The sequence below is a fragment of the Dipteris shenzhenensis genome, chromosome 19 (assembly GCF_047967505.1).
Source record: "Dipteris shenzhenensis isolate YYH24624 ecotype China chromosome 19, Dip_SZ_1.0, whole genome shotgun sequence".
Lineage (NCBI taxonomy): Eukaryota > Viridiplantae > Streptophyta > Polypodiopsida > Gleicheniales > Dipteridaceae > Dipteris > Dipteris shenzhenensis.
The window spans coordinates 7,531,919-7,547,197 of record NC_141614.1 but is presented as its reverse complement, the minus strand read 5'-3'; the positions used below and the strand labels follow the sequence as shown (position 1 = coordinate 7,547,197).

Genomic DNA, 15,279 nt, shown 5'->3' with positions numbered 1-15,279 from the left:
ACAACCACCACATCGCATTTTTTTAAGAAATATTTTTTTAGAAAGGGCTCAATTATCGAAGTGGGCAACTAGAATCAAGAAGTAGTGGATCAAGTGCTACATTCATGGGGCTCATTGGCTTAGAGCTGGGCCAAACAAAAGACAAAGCAGACTAGGTAGCCTTTGCAGAAGTATTGTTTAATTTGAGGAACACTTGGACAAGTACTCCCTCTTGCAATCCTTGACCTTTAAGTTGGGGTACTTGTCCTAGTAATGCCTTTGGCGGTAACTCTCTTATTTGTTTAGAACTAAGCTGGGCTTCTCCAGGGTAATGTGAGGCTAGTCCTAGGTTTTGCTTTCGACCCAGTATTACCCGTGGTGTTATACCCACAAGTGCAGGTCCCATGTAACTGATGTTCTTTTCTTATGTTTAACTAAGAAGCAATTACCCCTTTGACATGAGTGGCTAGTGCTTCTGAATTTAACTTGACATGCATTTCTTACGGCGGCAAAAGAAGAAACTGATGACCATCAGCTTGAAGGCTCTAAAAATTTCGACCACCCATAGTTTTGCTTCTCAGGGAGTGACATTTGGCCCTCCACGTAGAGCCATCATCAAATGAGCTTCTGCTTCCTAAACCAATCTCCCTGCACCCTGTATAAAACCCATGAAGTGCAATCTTGAACTTTTTCTTGGTAAATTCCAGGACAGCTTGCACATAGATAAGCAAAACAAAAAAGCTTGAATCACTCGAAAAAGTGTCACAAAACACAATTACGCTCAATAATTCTTGCAACAACAGTATGAATCACTGCTTTGTGATCAGAACTCGCTTTAGATATTACAATACAAAGTCTCAATTTAACTATTTCCCACGAAAGGACAAACTCCAGCAACAGCAATATGCAGCTGATGCCATAGCTTAATTGACCTCATTGAACTTACTGCAAGTAGAGAAGGTTTAAGCACCTGGCCTGTGAATGTATCCTGGAAACTCGGGGTCGAAATTTCCATTTACATAAGAGCATCAACCGAATCTAAGCACGAAAACTCAACAGTCTCATTTAATCTGCCCACTGCTATTTGCAAGGCATTTATGCTGCTGTGTTGGGTAGTGCATTTTACCCTCTACCCTCTCAATCAGGTCAACATAGAGCAGTAACAGAGGGACAATTTTGATCCTCACATTAAGTATGCACACGAGCAGTAGGTATGTAATCTCGAAGGGAAACCGTGCTGCTACCATTGGGTAATACTGCACATACAACTGAAAACAACAATATAGAGTAAGCGAATCTCATGGCCTCTAGAACAGGTAAACCATCTTTAGAACAACTTCAATGAAGCAGATTTCCAGCTGAGATGCAATCCCTACCCACCTGATAAAGAACAGCTCACAATACCATACTGTCTAGCTGCTGACGATAGTGTGCAAGATCCTTGAAAAGTCCGAGTGCAAGCCATATCAATTCAAACAGGTACAAATACTTTCTTTAAGCAACAAAAGACTATTGAAATGTTAAACACAAACGGCTAAAATCATAATACTCACAGGTGTAAAAGCATAGACACTCGTCGTTTGAGGACATGTGGGGCTGCCTCGTCTCAGGATCTTTCCCTCCTTCGCAATATAAAGCATGGGAATTCCAGTGGATAGCTCTAAGTCTATGACCTGGCACCCCATATCACAACCATTTTATAAGTCGTGAATGATTGCCATTGTCAATAAGCTTGGTAGCTCAGAAAATATATGACCATATTTTGTATATACAGGTTTTGCAAGGGATCCAGGCATAGGGCCAAAAAAACTAAATACTACCTCACCTCTTGAGATGTGAGCTTGTCCAGATACATGATGATTGATCGCAATGAATTCCCATGAGCAGCTATCAATATATTCTTTCCGGCAGCAAGTTGTGGTTCAATCTGTTGAAAAAGTTCGGTTAGCGTGGAAGTAAGTACATGTGAAACTTGCAGGCTTTCAGACACTGTGTTGAGCTCAGAGAGGACTATCAATCTTACCTGCTCTATAAAGTAAGCAACAGCACGTTCTGCGCACATTGCAAGACTCTCTCCATTAGGGGGAGGAATGTCGTAGCTGCGGCGCCATTCATGAACCTTCTGTTTGCCATATTTGTCTGCGGTTTCCTTCTTATTCAACCCTTGCAATTCCCCATACCTAATAGGCAAAGCCAATCAGAAACCGGTAGAAACTTTACATGTTTTACTTTTGCAACTTTGATGAAGGAACAAGTCAATGTCGTCAACCCGAAACTCACATGCGTTCATTGAGCTGCCATGCAGTTACTACCGGGATGACTTCCTCTGTTGTGGTGGCACTAAAAATTTTACTCCATGCAACGGCTCTCTCATCTTCATTGTGTATAACCACAGGTACCTGCACCAAAATTTACATGACTCGATTTCTGAACCTGCATCCCGTGGTCCTGCAAGAACAGCATGAAGACAACAGAAATACATGATTCTTACCTTCTTCTTCCTATGTTGGGTCATAGCCAGCATGGCAGTCATTTGCGCTCTAATCAAGGCAGATGTGTAGATGAGATCAACTGGAATGTTGCTGATGCGTCTACCAGCTTCAACGGCTTCTTCTACCCCTGTTTGTGAGAGTGGAACGTCTACACAACCTGTAAACAGGTTTTTCTGGTTCCAAAGGGACTCGCCATGTCGGATCAATATCAGAGCAGCTTCAGCTGTACGTTTTCAAGGAAGAAGAGGCATAAGAATAAGCCTTAATAAAGTGCAAGAATCATTAAGGGTATCATATTGTCCAGCGTAACAGAAGACACAACAGACGCTCACAGACTACAGACTGCGATCACATTGACTGAGACGCATCTGAATGGCCCGTTTTTGCGGAAGATGGGATATATAGATAGAGTGTAACGCGAGCACGTGGATTCAGTCTGTCATCGTTATCGTCCAATGCTGACAGCTCAAAACTAAAAGCTAAAACAGCAAAGTCTGTCAATCTCCAAACGGAAGTCATAGCGCGGAGTGCCAAACAAATCGTTGCACATATTTTGGGAGCGCTTGCAGAACCAGATCAAAACAATATGATCTTTCGGAACTCCATATATGAACATGCATCGTTAATCTAACGACAGTCACCACTTACAAGTGGATTTTGAAGGCTTCGTCGCACCATCAAGGACAGGCGATGCATGCAAAGATGAGACAGCTTGAAGAACTCTTGGTCTGCCGCGGGGCGATGGTTTAGACAAGATATCAAAATTGAACGCTTGCTTTCTCAGCTGCACATTGGGGGGAAATGCGAATTGGCTTCCAAGAGACTTCAAATCTGATTCTGCAGTGATATTGTGAGAAAACAGGCTGATCGTCGATGAAGAAGCCACAACTGCCATCCTGCAATGAGAAATGGATGATTAAACGGCCGATCTTCGAAAGATCATCATAGAGCGAAACGCTGGCCATGAAAAAAGGTGAGACAAAGGCAGGAACAAAGGAGTGCTCTCCGTTTTGCGCTCCACGCCGATCTCCTACTTGTGGGCGGAAATTTGAGAAACAGACACAATCGATTTGCATTTGAGGGGATGTAGCAACTGACCTGGATGCTGGGCAGGAATTGGGGATAAGTGGGAAGAAGCGAGGAAAGTTGCGACAATATGTTGTTGGGACGAGGCGACTGTTGGAGCTTTACTAGTGTCTTCTATGGGCTGTGTGAAGTTATGAAGGAAACAGAAACTCTTTCGCTTTGCCCCGCGCTGACAAAGAGAACTCTCTCTCTCTCTGTCTCTCTCTCTGTTGTAGTGATGAAGAAAACTCTCTCTCTCTCTCTCTCTCTTCTGTGGGCTTTGCTGTATGCTCTCGCGCCGACGATGGTTGTATGCTCTCGACGATGGTTGCGAGGTCGTAGTAGCTCTTACCACGGCTGAATTGCGAGGGAGGTGGTAGGCGGGAAAGTGCGATTGTGTAGCTCCCACGAGAGAAGTGAGGTATACTTTAAAGCTACCAAAAGAGAGAGAGAGTGCAGAAAGCAACAGGAGGGGTGGTAGGATCGATGGGAAGGGGGCGGAAGGGTCAAAGAGAGCGAGCCGGCAGAGACAATGTCAAAGGTATTCTCTTGTGCTGCAAACAGACAGACTTCTTAGATGCCATCGCCATATTTATCCATGGTTAAAACCCCTGCCAGTTTCCCAGTTCAGTTGCCAATTTTGTGCGTGTTCTCCGTTGCCAGTTTCCCATGCTTTCCACACCCTTTCACCCCTCTTTAGATTTTCCCACCCCAAGACCCCACTTTGCATGGGCCCTATCTATTTTTCAAGTATGTTCCCCCTCTCACGAGATGCTCCCCCCCCACCCTTGCACGCTCCCCACCCTCGGGGTTTAGAGCCCATTCCCGCTTTGGTCTAGGCTAGCAAAAATGCTAGGCGTCCGGCAAATGCACTCAAACCATTGGAACGTGTTCCCGCGAGGCTGCTGCAATAGCATTTGATGGAAGCAGGGCAGCATGTCGGGCATTGATTTGCATTGGAACAGCGAAGGGGAGAGCTGCAGTTAGCCTTGGCCCCGTAATGCTAGGGTGGAGAGCAAATTTTTTACTCTCCGGCTTGGCACAAAAATGCCAAGTTCTGGCATCAAGAATCATGCTGCTCCTCATGGGAACAGAGCAAGCATGAGCAAGCGTTGGCATATGTTGGCATATTTGCCAACACGGAAACTTGCTCTTATATCCTCCAAATCTGCCAACGGAGGCACATCATTCACATTTACTACATTTTCCCACTTCACCTCACTTCCTCATTCGCCTCTAGAAACACTCACATTACCATCACAAATATCTCTAGACTGACATATAAACACTCACATTAACATCACAAATTTGGGTCAGTTAGAGATGAAAACAAGGAGGGAGTGGCCTTCGAGGCAATCAAGCCATTGCAGTTTCTCAATTGTACATTGCTTACTCTTTTTGGGGGTCGTATTAGTTTTTCAAGGGGAAGAACTAATTAATTTTTAAAAAATTTATCCATACTAAATTGTGGATACATAATGAACTATGGGTAAAGATAAGAATAATGCATACATAATCAATTATTAATCTAATCTAGCCCTTTCATGGTGCACATAAACCATAAGCTTTACTTTATCTTTTCTATAGCTAGTACCCACAACCCCAAAAGTATCTAGGAGTACTTTTATTACCAAGTTATTGATCTAAAGGCACTAAAGTCCAACAAAAACATGACTAGACCATAGCACATGATCTCATAAATGTAATGGACAATAACATGAGCATAGGTGTCATCTCTTAAGCTCACATTCAACCTAGTTGTCCATTTCATAACCAAGAAAACACACTAAAAGAAAGGGCTAGTTAGCTTCTAACTATAGGAAAATATCTAGTTTAATACTTATTTATGTACACAAGTCAATGTCTATAATTGTAAGCAAATAGACACCACTTATAAAGCAAGGGAAGAATCCCTTTCCCCCAAGCCATTTGCAATTTGAGAGAATGGAGGCTGCCAGTGATGGGACCCCCCATCACCTCCAACTTCCCCAAAAAACAAACTTGTGAATGACAATTACGCTATTCTACTAGACAATATTCTAAGGCTACCTTCGACTGAGAGGACCTATTCACATTCCGCAATCGGCCAGAAGGAGATCCTGACCGTCAGATCACGACTTCTTCCTTTTCAAAACTTAGATCTGCGCGTGCAAGGTGCCCGCATCAGTTTTCCCGTCTCTCTGTTGCCATCAAGCCTCGAAGATGCGTCAGAATCTGAGCTGTCTAGTAGAAGATCTTTCATCCATTGTAATCTTCAATCTCCCACGGGCCCTCAACGTATGGTAAAGCTAAAGGTTAGCTTTTCCTCAAAAGGAAAATGGCGCGAAATTGGCTCGCGCCATTTTCCTTTTGAGGAAAAGCCTCCCTCAGGCTTTACCCTTATACTTCTTGTGAGAGGAAGTAAGCCAAAAGGAAGCACGCATCGAACAAGAGGAGACTCAACTTCAACGTTAAGGCCCTCTTACTCAAGCTTTCTCCAATGAGTTCAAAGGAGGCTTCTTTGCAATTCCATTCTTGAAGAGAGGGTGTAATCATAGCTGTGGAGGTTCCTTAGGGTCTCGAAAGCACCTTCACTTGCAAATGGAGAGAGGAGAAGCTCAAGAGCTGGCTAGACACAAGATTCCAATGATGGTGAAGGAAGGACCAAGATTCAATGCAAAAGGAGAGCTATTGAAGACGAGACCAAAGTGTTTGGTACACACACACACACACAATGATTAGAAAATGTTGTTCTTGATGCCCAATTATAGAACCATGGCATAAGGCAAGATATAACATGTGCTTTATCTATGGAGAGAGAGAGAGAGAGAGAGAGAGAGAGAGAGAGAGAGAGAACTGCACTGCTCCATCGGCCCTTGGAATTGTTGTGCCCAATTCTCATCCACCAACTCTGCTATGAGCCACCTTCCATACAATACTTCAGCCTACTACATCTTTCTATCCACCTTTGGAGCTGCACCGTCCGCTTCCAATTCGGCCAGTTGGAGCCAGACCTCATGTAGGTTGGCTCTTTTTTTTTTAGTTTGCACAAATAGAGAGAGAGAGAGAGAGAGAGAGAACAAAGAGGAAATATTAGCCAACACACATTTTTGGGCATACAAAAGATTGAAGCCACACACTCTACATGAGTAGAAAGAGCAAGGAATTGTCTTTCTAAAATTTGCTACACACCTCAACACTATGGATTCATTACTGAAGAAGACAAATTACAGACCACCCCAAATTGCCTTAACTAAGGAAATGGACTTGGTTGATTCTTGGCGACAAAAAAATTAAGCCCATTTGTCGGTTTATCAAAACATATGATAACTTGATGGTGTACAAAGGAGACGTTCACTTCCATGTCTCCTCAAAGGATACAACATATGAGGATATGGGGATAGTTTGGAATGTGGTAGAGGCACAACGAAGTCGTCCACCTCCTTGCCTTAGAGTTGTTGAAATTTGAAATAATCCAAAATACATGCAATATAGTCTTCCTTTCTAAGGATACAAAGTTGGTACATGCATGCGAGCAAGCATAGAAATGATAAATCAATGAAGGACTTGAGTGGGGTTTGCTGGGCTTCGATAGCCTTCAGGATGTAAGGATTGAAGAGATCCTAAAAATCATAAACAGATTTGGCAATGTGAAGGAAATGTTTGCATCTTCCCATGATCTTAAGGTTACTGTTAGAGATGATGGTGTGGACATGAGAAAAAGGGGAGTAATAATGGGGAGAGAAAGTGAGGATGGAGCATCAAAAAAGAACCACGAAGGGGGATCTCAACCTCCTCTCCTCTCCTCTCCCCTCCATCGCTTTCTCCCCACTCCTGGATGGATTGAACTCCATGGACCATTCTAGGGTGTTAGATCTTACCTTGGAGTTCTTTACAAATTGATCTCTAGGAGGCTCCCCTCTAGTTGCCATTCTGCTCTAGGTCAAGCTTTCTACTCCTCCAGACTGGTTTCCACACAGTCAAAGAATTGATCATAACTTTTTGAGGTTTTCTCAAATCACTTCAAAGTAAAAGGCAAGTTTATTTGGAAGATAAAATATATTTTTGTCTTGTAGAACAAAGTCAAAATCACTGTTGTTTGGCCGTGGTGAAAGTCACAAGCAGAAGGGGTACTAGCAGACAATTTTTTCTTTAATGGGGGATAGGAAACAAGAGAAGCAGCCTTCATATACTGCAACAGTAGCTTCACCTTTGCCTAACACTAGGCAAAATGAGGTCATTCTTCTTATACAACATAAAGTTCTCCTTCTCAAAAAGGAGAACAATGAGCTAAAGCACAAGTTCTAGCAGCTTGAAGAGAGAGTAAAAGTGGCTGAGAGCAAACTAGAAAAGGCAAGTCCCATTGTAGCTCTAAATGATGAAGTTGTCTTCAGTCAAATGGAAGAGATGCATGAGAAGCTCAAGGGAGAGATCCAAGGGAAGATCAAAGGAGAAGTAAAGATATCCTTAGATACACAGATCTCTACTCGACTATAGAAGGAAGTTAAAGAGCAAGTTGATAGACTGTGCAATTCAATAATGCTCAGTATCGGAGGTTTACTAGACAACTAGTACATAGCAGTAGACTCTTATGAAGAGACTCATGAGAAAATCGGCAAAGCTTTACCCCAAGAGTTGAATGGGAAGACTTAGAGTTTAATATTGAAAAAGAAGGAGCGCATGCAATCCTTACCTTCGAGTCAAAAGTTGAGAGAACGTGTTAGACAATCGAATAAGTTAAAAGGATTAAGAGTGTGGATGGTAGAGCAACTCACAAAATCTCATCTTAAGACTAAGACCTCGGAGCTTGCAAAGGTAAAGGAAGCCCAAAAAAACGAAAATGGGCTATCTTTTGGGATGGCAAGGCTTTGATCAAAGACTTCAAAGCCAAGTTCATAGACTCTCAATCTTTAACCGATGTATGATTTGCTTTTCTTCGTGTCTCAATTGTTCGTCCTTTTTAGTTGAACAAGTTGTATATGCTAGAAGTAATATAATTCAACCATCTTTCTTTTGAAAAAAGAACCAAGAAAAAAACACAGGGTGTACAGAGGAGTACAAAGAATCACATGTTATGGGTCTCCTTAAGGCCTACTTGAAGCACCCATAGCTTAATTTAGTGATGATGAATTTTATGCCCTTTGACAAAAAGACACATCTTCCAGGCTCTAAGCTTGGTTCAAATTGTTTTGGGAGCACACTCGTATTCCTAATGAGAAAACAAAAGCCATAGCAGTATTGGTCAAGAAAAAAAAAGCTAGAATTCTACTTAATTATCCCAATAAAGATAGAATGCTCATATCCAAGGATGCTAATTTCATGGTTACAAAGGTCATGTAGAAAGAGCCCTTCATTGAGCAATATAGGCAAGCTAGAAGTCAATGGATGGCCTTTGATCAACCAAAGAAGCCAAAAGTGGGTGTTAAAAGGAATGACCAAACTATCACAGCATGGGATGGTTTTGTGGAGACTGCAGAGTGCACGATGCGAAAGGGATGATTTTGTGGAGATTACAAAGTGCATGATGCAAAAGGGATTGTAGAAGTGGGACATTTACATGGTCCCATGTGAGGATGACATTTTGGATACATGGATGAATATAATGCAAAAGTATGTCTCTAGAAATTTATTAAATACAAACAATAATCCATACAAATGTTGCCTCGATGATCTAATAAATCGCTTGTTTTTGGATCCATTCGTAGGTGCAATTGGAGATGTGATGAGCTCAGCACCAAGATTTTACCCTAGCCGTTAAAATTGAAACAATTTAATGATGCTTGGTTAGTCATCAAATCAATACAAGATATGGGCAACAACCTATGATACCAAGTCATCCATTTTATAAATGCTTTGAGTGTGTCATGAGGATGCATCCAGATAGAAAAAGTAGAGAGAGATCCTCAAAAGTAGACTCTAGACACTCATCTACACAGAACATTCCAAACATTAAAAAACAATGCTAAAAAGAGGTACACCAAGGAGCATGCCAAATATTTGAAGATCCCATAGTACTGGACACAAGAAGCCATACAAAGAGCACTCAACTAGCCATAGCAGAGCAACAAAGGCAACGTAAACTTGGTTCATCAGTACAATTGATAGAAGTGCAAATCAAAATATCGAGAGAAAGGAGACCTCTACAATGTATGAGTGACATGGAAGCTATACTTAGAAAAATAGAACTTGGCTCTAATAGATCATACACGATTGGACATGTAGCCAAGAGATATTTACAACCATTGGGAGCTTGGAAACAAGGATCTAGCTATTGAAGAATTGTCTTTTGTCTGGATGTCAATGTCCTCTTTCAAAAAAGGAGGAATTTTTGGTGCATTTGTAAAGATAATTTTATCGATGCAATTATATATTGCAAAAGAAAAGAGTCTAAAGCCAAATCTTCTTTTTGTGTATGGATGAAACATAATGTCTTTGTTTACAATTGATAAGGCATATTTATAACTGGGAGTACAATCATTACACAGTGGCACAGTGGGCTAGCTTCCATTACTAGAGCCAAAAAACCAATACAACGAGATAATTGGGAGTAGAACAATGCAACACATTTATCTAAGAATTCGGAATAAAGGAGCAATTTCAATCTAGCTGTGGGAGGGACTTAACCTATCAACAAAATGATCAGAGAGAGCCACAAGAAGATGCGATTATTGCAGAGGACATAGTTCTTGTATGTTGACAACTTTATTTTAGGCTCAAATGGTGAATTCATTTTAGAAGTTTAACACAAACCTTAACTTTGAGGACCTTTTTAGTTTGTTGACATGAAAGACATAGGATATCTCCACTATTTTCTTAGTATAAAAATATGGAAAAATGAAAATGCATAATATTTAAACATCAATTTAAATAATGAATTACATTAGAAAGTCTTGAAATAGTTGTAGATGCATGAACATAAGCCAATGCCAACTCCAGCAAAAAAATTGTTGACTTACGAAAGATAGATATCCTAAAATAGATCCTATTGGGTGCATATAGCTCATTGTAGCTTCATTTATTCCTCATTCAATTCATGCAAGATCCCAAAAAGAATCATCTTGATGCATATGCATATCAGTTTTAAAATATCTCAAAGGTACATGGGATTGTGGTCTAATTACATCTAGATTTTGAATATATTATTGTGGTCATGTGAAAGACAAGATGCACAATTAGATTTTCACCTAATCTTAGTCTGCTATCCTAGTCATGGCAAAGCAAGGAACAATCGACTAAAATAGTCCTCATGAAAAAAAACATAATACAAAGGACCAAGAAATCCTAGGGCGCCAACTCAATATGTACTATGTTACTACCCTCGTTCAAACTCTAGGGTATGGGGGGACAAGTTCCATATATAATATGCACGGATTCCTACAAAAGTTTTAAATATAGCAAGGGAAAAATATGGCAAAATCTCGAGTCCTCCCTACCACAAAGCATAAGGTTTATATGTAAAAAAATATGAAAGATTTTAAGATCTATACATATTTTTCATAATATGTGAGTCGCAGGGGGAGGGCGTCTTTTGGATGGGGGGGTTAAAACAAAAAATACACTAAAATATTAAAACCCAACTCCTTTCAAAATCATATGACTTTTTCATATTTTACCCGAATTTCAAGGTGTAAAGACATATTTGAAGCTCTTTTAGTGTCAAAACAATCATGCTAATTTGACTAACTTTTACTCATGGCATATTGTTAAATTTATCTCATACTCAAAATTTTCATAGGTATTCTTACCAAAGGGAGTTGGCGCCCCAGGCAAGAAATGATGCATGCAAAGCAACATGGTTCAAAATAATTCCTTCAAAGATTGAAATTCTTTTAAGTCATGTGAGAATAGTTAATTTATATAATATGAGTAGTAAATAAAATGCCAACAATCCACTATTTATGCCTAAAGAAATCCAATGGAGGGGCCTTGCCATTTTATAAGAGAAAAGTATCCAATAGATCTTGTTCATGTTCGTTTCATGTTCTCACTTACGAAAAGTCATAGATGTCTTCATCCGATGGCTTTCCTTAACAACTTCAGCTAATTTGACATCAACTTGGCATTCTTAAGAACAAATCAAGATGTAGTCATGAGTATGCCAAGGAAGGCATAGATGATAGATGAGCTTTCATGGATTGATTTGAATATTTTATTTAGAATTTCCCTTTCACCTTTCTCAATCCAAAGAAATATTCTCATCTGTGATAATAAAGGTTTCCATGCCCAAGTGGAGCCAGGTTTGCATGCAATGGATGCTGGCATTACATAGTAGAATTACCAATTCACACATCCCACAAGTTACAACCAGAATATATATGTATCTTTCTAACTTTACTAAAGTTTTTTGGTGTGAGAGGGAAATATAAGAGGTAGTACATTTGGGGGCCAAGGGGACATGACTAAACTAGTGAGTGTGGCATCTCAAGCACTATAAAATCATTACTAGTAGTGTGGATAAGAACAATGTATCAAGTTTCACAAAAATCCCTTCAACCATGACACATTTAATCTTACTAAAATATCCCCTTTGGTTGATGTGAAGGTGTGAAATATTCATATGACATTGAACACACAAGTGACCAAGAGAGTATGGAAGGTATTTACATTGTAGACTTTAGTGTAAAAGCACATATGAAGGACTAGTAGAGGGCAACCTTGATGGAAAACATGAATTGACCCCAATCATGCATTTAAAGTGAGACGAGAGCATGGACCTCACAAAGGTCTCACATGCAAGTAATAGAGTCTTAGCTGATGGCACTACTAGAAGTGCATTTACATAATGAAAGTCACCCATAAAGGAGGACTCGGGGGGTTCACTAAAAAATATGTGACTATCACATGAGTTCAACAGAAGGTAATATTAAATTCACTTTTGGATGTAAATTTATAAAAATATGACTACATAAGGGGTTTTTTTATTGGAATGTTAAACACAAGTTGCTTGTATAGAAAAAGGGGCCATTTCATTTACTCAAATTCCATAGACAAGGGATTTCTAAAATACTCCTTGAACATACGTGATAGTCTATTATGCGGTGGAGGAGGATGCAATGGAAGAAGTGCTAGCAACCTTGGAGAAAGATCTATGTACAAAACAAGAGCCACATGCAACTTCATATATGTTTTGAATATCTATACGGCTCATGCATTCATTAAGAGGAACCCATCTTACACTTGGATCAATAGCAAAAACTCAAAAATTTGAGCTCATGAGCCTATGTCTAGACCATATTAAGCCAAGAAAGAGCTTATTAGATTTAGATGGAGAGGGAAAATGGGGAAAAGAGGGTAGTGATCCGTGAAAACCAATGCAACTAAGGTGAGAAGAGAAAGAAACAAGATGAACCGAGGGATGAGAAATCAAGCATCACATCTAAGAGGAACAATAGTGAGAGTTCAAGAAGGTCATGCAGAGTGGTTTTTGGTTGATTTTTTTTGTAGCAAGTTTGCCAGTGTTTTTTATCTTTTTTAGAGTCAAACATAATTAGTGGTAGCAATTGCAACATCAAACTTATAATCCATGTAGTATTGTAATGAAATCTTCATACAAAGTTACAATGGCCCTCTATTGAATGTTGCTACAATGTAATTTTCAAACAAAGTCCATGCTCTTACATAAGTACCATCAATTTATTTGGCCCATACCACAATAATTTTGAGAACTAGAAAGTTTTGATAGTTACAAGGGCCCTGTCTTTAGTGTGGTTGCATGCAATGTTCAAACAAAGTCTATGCACTTTCGTACCTTGCCATCAATTTCTTTAATCCATAAACACAATAATTTTGAGGACTAGAAGGTTTTTTATAAATAGAATCAAAAAATACATCCACATAGCATTTAGTATCAAAGATAAAAAACATCCCAAAACTATGTAAATTGTCAATCCAAAGGTGTATCTAGAAAATATATATGACATCAACCTAAGCTATGTTGGTTGTCGCATACACTCTATTACTTGGTGAGCATGTTCTCCCCTGGGGTGTTGGTGCCCAATTCTTTTAGTATTAGACACTCGGACCATGGTTAAGGTGGAGATGCCTGAACCATGCCACCATCAATATACCATCAAGTTTCCTTGCCTTTTTAGTAAGAGCAAGTGTAACTATGCTAGATTGTGGGGATTCTGGTTAGTGACTGCCCTCATTGACTCGCAAAGACCACACGGAGATGACCACTATTAGTACAAAAGTTTCCACCCTTGCTACTTCATTGAATGGACAATTTGTGCCATCCCCAACTAATGATTTTTTAGGTCTAGCAACCACATTCCTGGTCATATTTATTGAGAAACTATCATTATGCTTCCTTGACTAATTGGGTTTGGTGTGGTACAAAAGCCCAAGCATGGCTACATTGTGGTGATTTCTGTTGGAACTTAATCAATATGCATATATATCCCAGCTCTTGTAGAATTGCATCCTCGTTCCATAAGAGACCAATGACCTTTAAGGATGCTTGATGATTGATGGTGGTGAATCCAATGACAACATTCTAGCAAGGATCCTCTTCAAGGCTAATATAATTTAGGATAATCGTGAAGGCACATAGCCTAAGACTACTTGTTTATGGAGACAAAAGTATGCCCTCTTGAAAAGACTTTTGCAATATTAATCTGCTTGGAGTTTGATGTGAACCAAAGTACTGTGAAAGGAATGACATACGGATGAGGGTCAATAATCATGGCTTCGTCCAAAATTTGAATCCTCAAGAAAGCACACATGCTACTACCATAAGTAAATGGGGATGGCACTTATGAGATGCACAATCTCTTGTAAGTTAGAAACTCAGAAGCCTATTTATAAGAGTAAGCATCAACAAGACTACTTCTTTGTAGAGTGCAAGAGTGGTGTGAGAAAAAGTTTTGAGGGTATGAACATTCAAGTGTTAAAGTGATTCTATTCTTTGCGACCATGCATGAGAAACATCCCCTTAAGGGTAGTGCTCTCGGGGCACCTCATAGCCTCTTAAATAGCATGACATGTTGCCAATGTGATAAGTTATTCAACCTTAGCCTTCATGTGATATGGAGGGACACACATTTATGTGATGTACATTCTCATACACCCAACGCATGGTAGGAGTGGGTTGCTCATATCAGCGATTAACTTAGTTCCATTTCCATCTCCACAAAATTAGCACCTTTTAACCCTAATTGTTATGCATTCTTCCTTTATGGTCAGATGGCAAGCTTAGAAGTAATGCATTTTTAGTCTTCATTGCTAGCTATGCTAGTTCTCACAGCTAACTAGTATCATGCTACGATTCATAAGCTCCACTAGCTAGGAGGCCACACATTTTGCCTCCAATAGCCAACCTACCAGCCACCTCTCCTTTGTAAGGACTATTCGATTAACTGTTGCACCTTCTCATCTTTTCCTTATAGCCTTGTCCACCCTCCAAACAACATTAAAACTATGGATCCATCCTTTAATATCATCCTCACCTTTCCAATCCCTGCAAGTGCATCTCTACATTTTTCCTTTGCTAGTTAGATGCTTTTCAACACAACATTAGATTCTTGGGAGTAGGCAAACATGGGGAGGATTCATAGGATTCCTATTGCATGTGCTCAACTTGTAGACACTTTTTATGAATGATCCTTTGATGTTAGCATCATTGATGGAATGTCTCTAATTTGGTGGAAAACTAAATTGCAAGAGTGCCTATGGTTGTAATTGTGTCCAAAGGATTGAAGACATGGGATTCAAGAAAGCACTCTTGTCAAGCCAATTCATGCCTCACAATGTGAATAGCTAGATA

The 15,279-nt window shown here is 40.0% G+C and overlaps 1 protein-coding gene across 1 annotated transcript; it reads right to left on the bottom strand.

Annotated features, from left to right (window-relative positions):
* Window positions 1–786: 786 nt before the first annotated feature.
* LOC147890008 (2,3-bisphosphoglycerate-dependent phosphoglycerate mutase 1-like) lies at window positions 787–3,954 on the bottom strand. Its single transcript, XM_087390462.1, has 9 exons — window positions 3,570–3,954; window positions 3,120–3,367; window positions 2,471–2,694; window positions 2,260–2,378; window positions 2,003–2,159; window positions 1,805–1,906; window positions 1,533–1,652; window positions 1,360–1,419; window positions 787–1,247 (listed from the first exon to the last, which is right to left on the bottom strand). Exons 2-8 carry the CDS (start codon window positions 3,364–3,366, stop codon window positions 1,375–1,377), a joined length of 1,014 nt encoding a protein of 337 aa, XP_087246588.1. The 5' UTR covers window position 3,367; window positions 3,570–3,954; the 3' UTR covers window positions 787–1,247; window positions 1,360–1,374.
* Window positions 3,955–15,279: the final 11,325 nt, after the last annotated feature.

What these genes read in the sequence shown, in the direction of transcription:
- LOC147890008 (XM_087390462.1), bottom strand. Translation starts at nt 3,366, where the DNA reads ATGGCAGTTGTGGCTTCTTCATCGACGATCAGCCTGTTTTCTCACAAT. An exon ending in TGGCAGCTCAATGAACGCAT is followed by an intron (nt 2,160 to 2,259) that starts GTGAGTTTCGGG and finishes TTTGCCTATTAG; the next exon opens with GTATGGGGAATTGCAAGGGT. An exon ending in GTGTCTATGCTTTTACACCT is followed by an intron (nt 1,420 to 1,532) that starts GTGAGTATTATG and finishes GGACTTTTCAAG; the next exon opens with GATCTTGCACACTATCGTCA.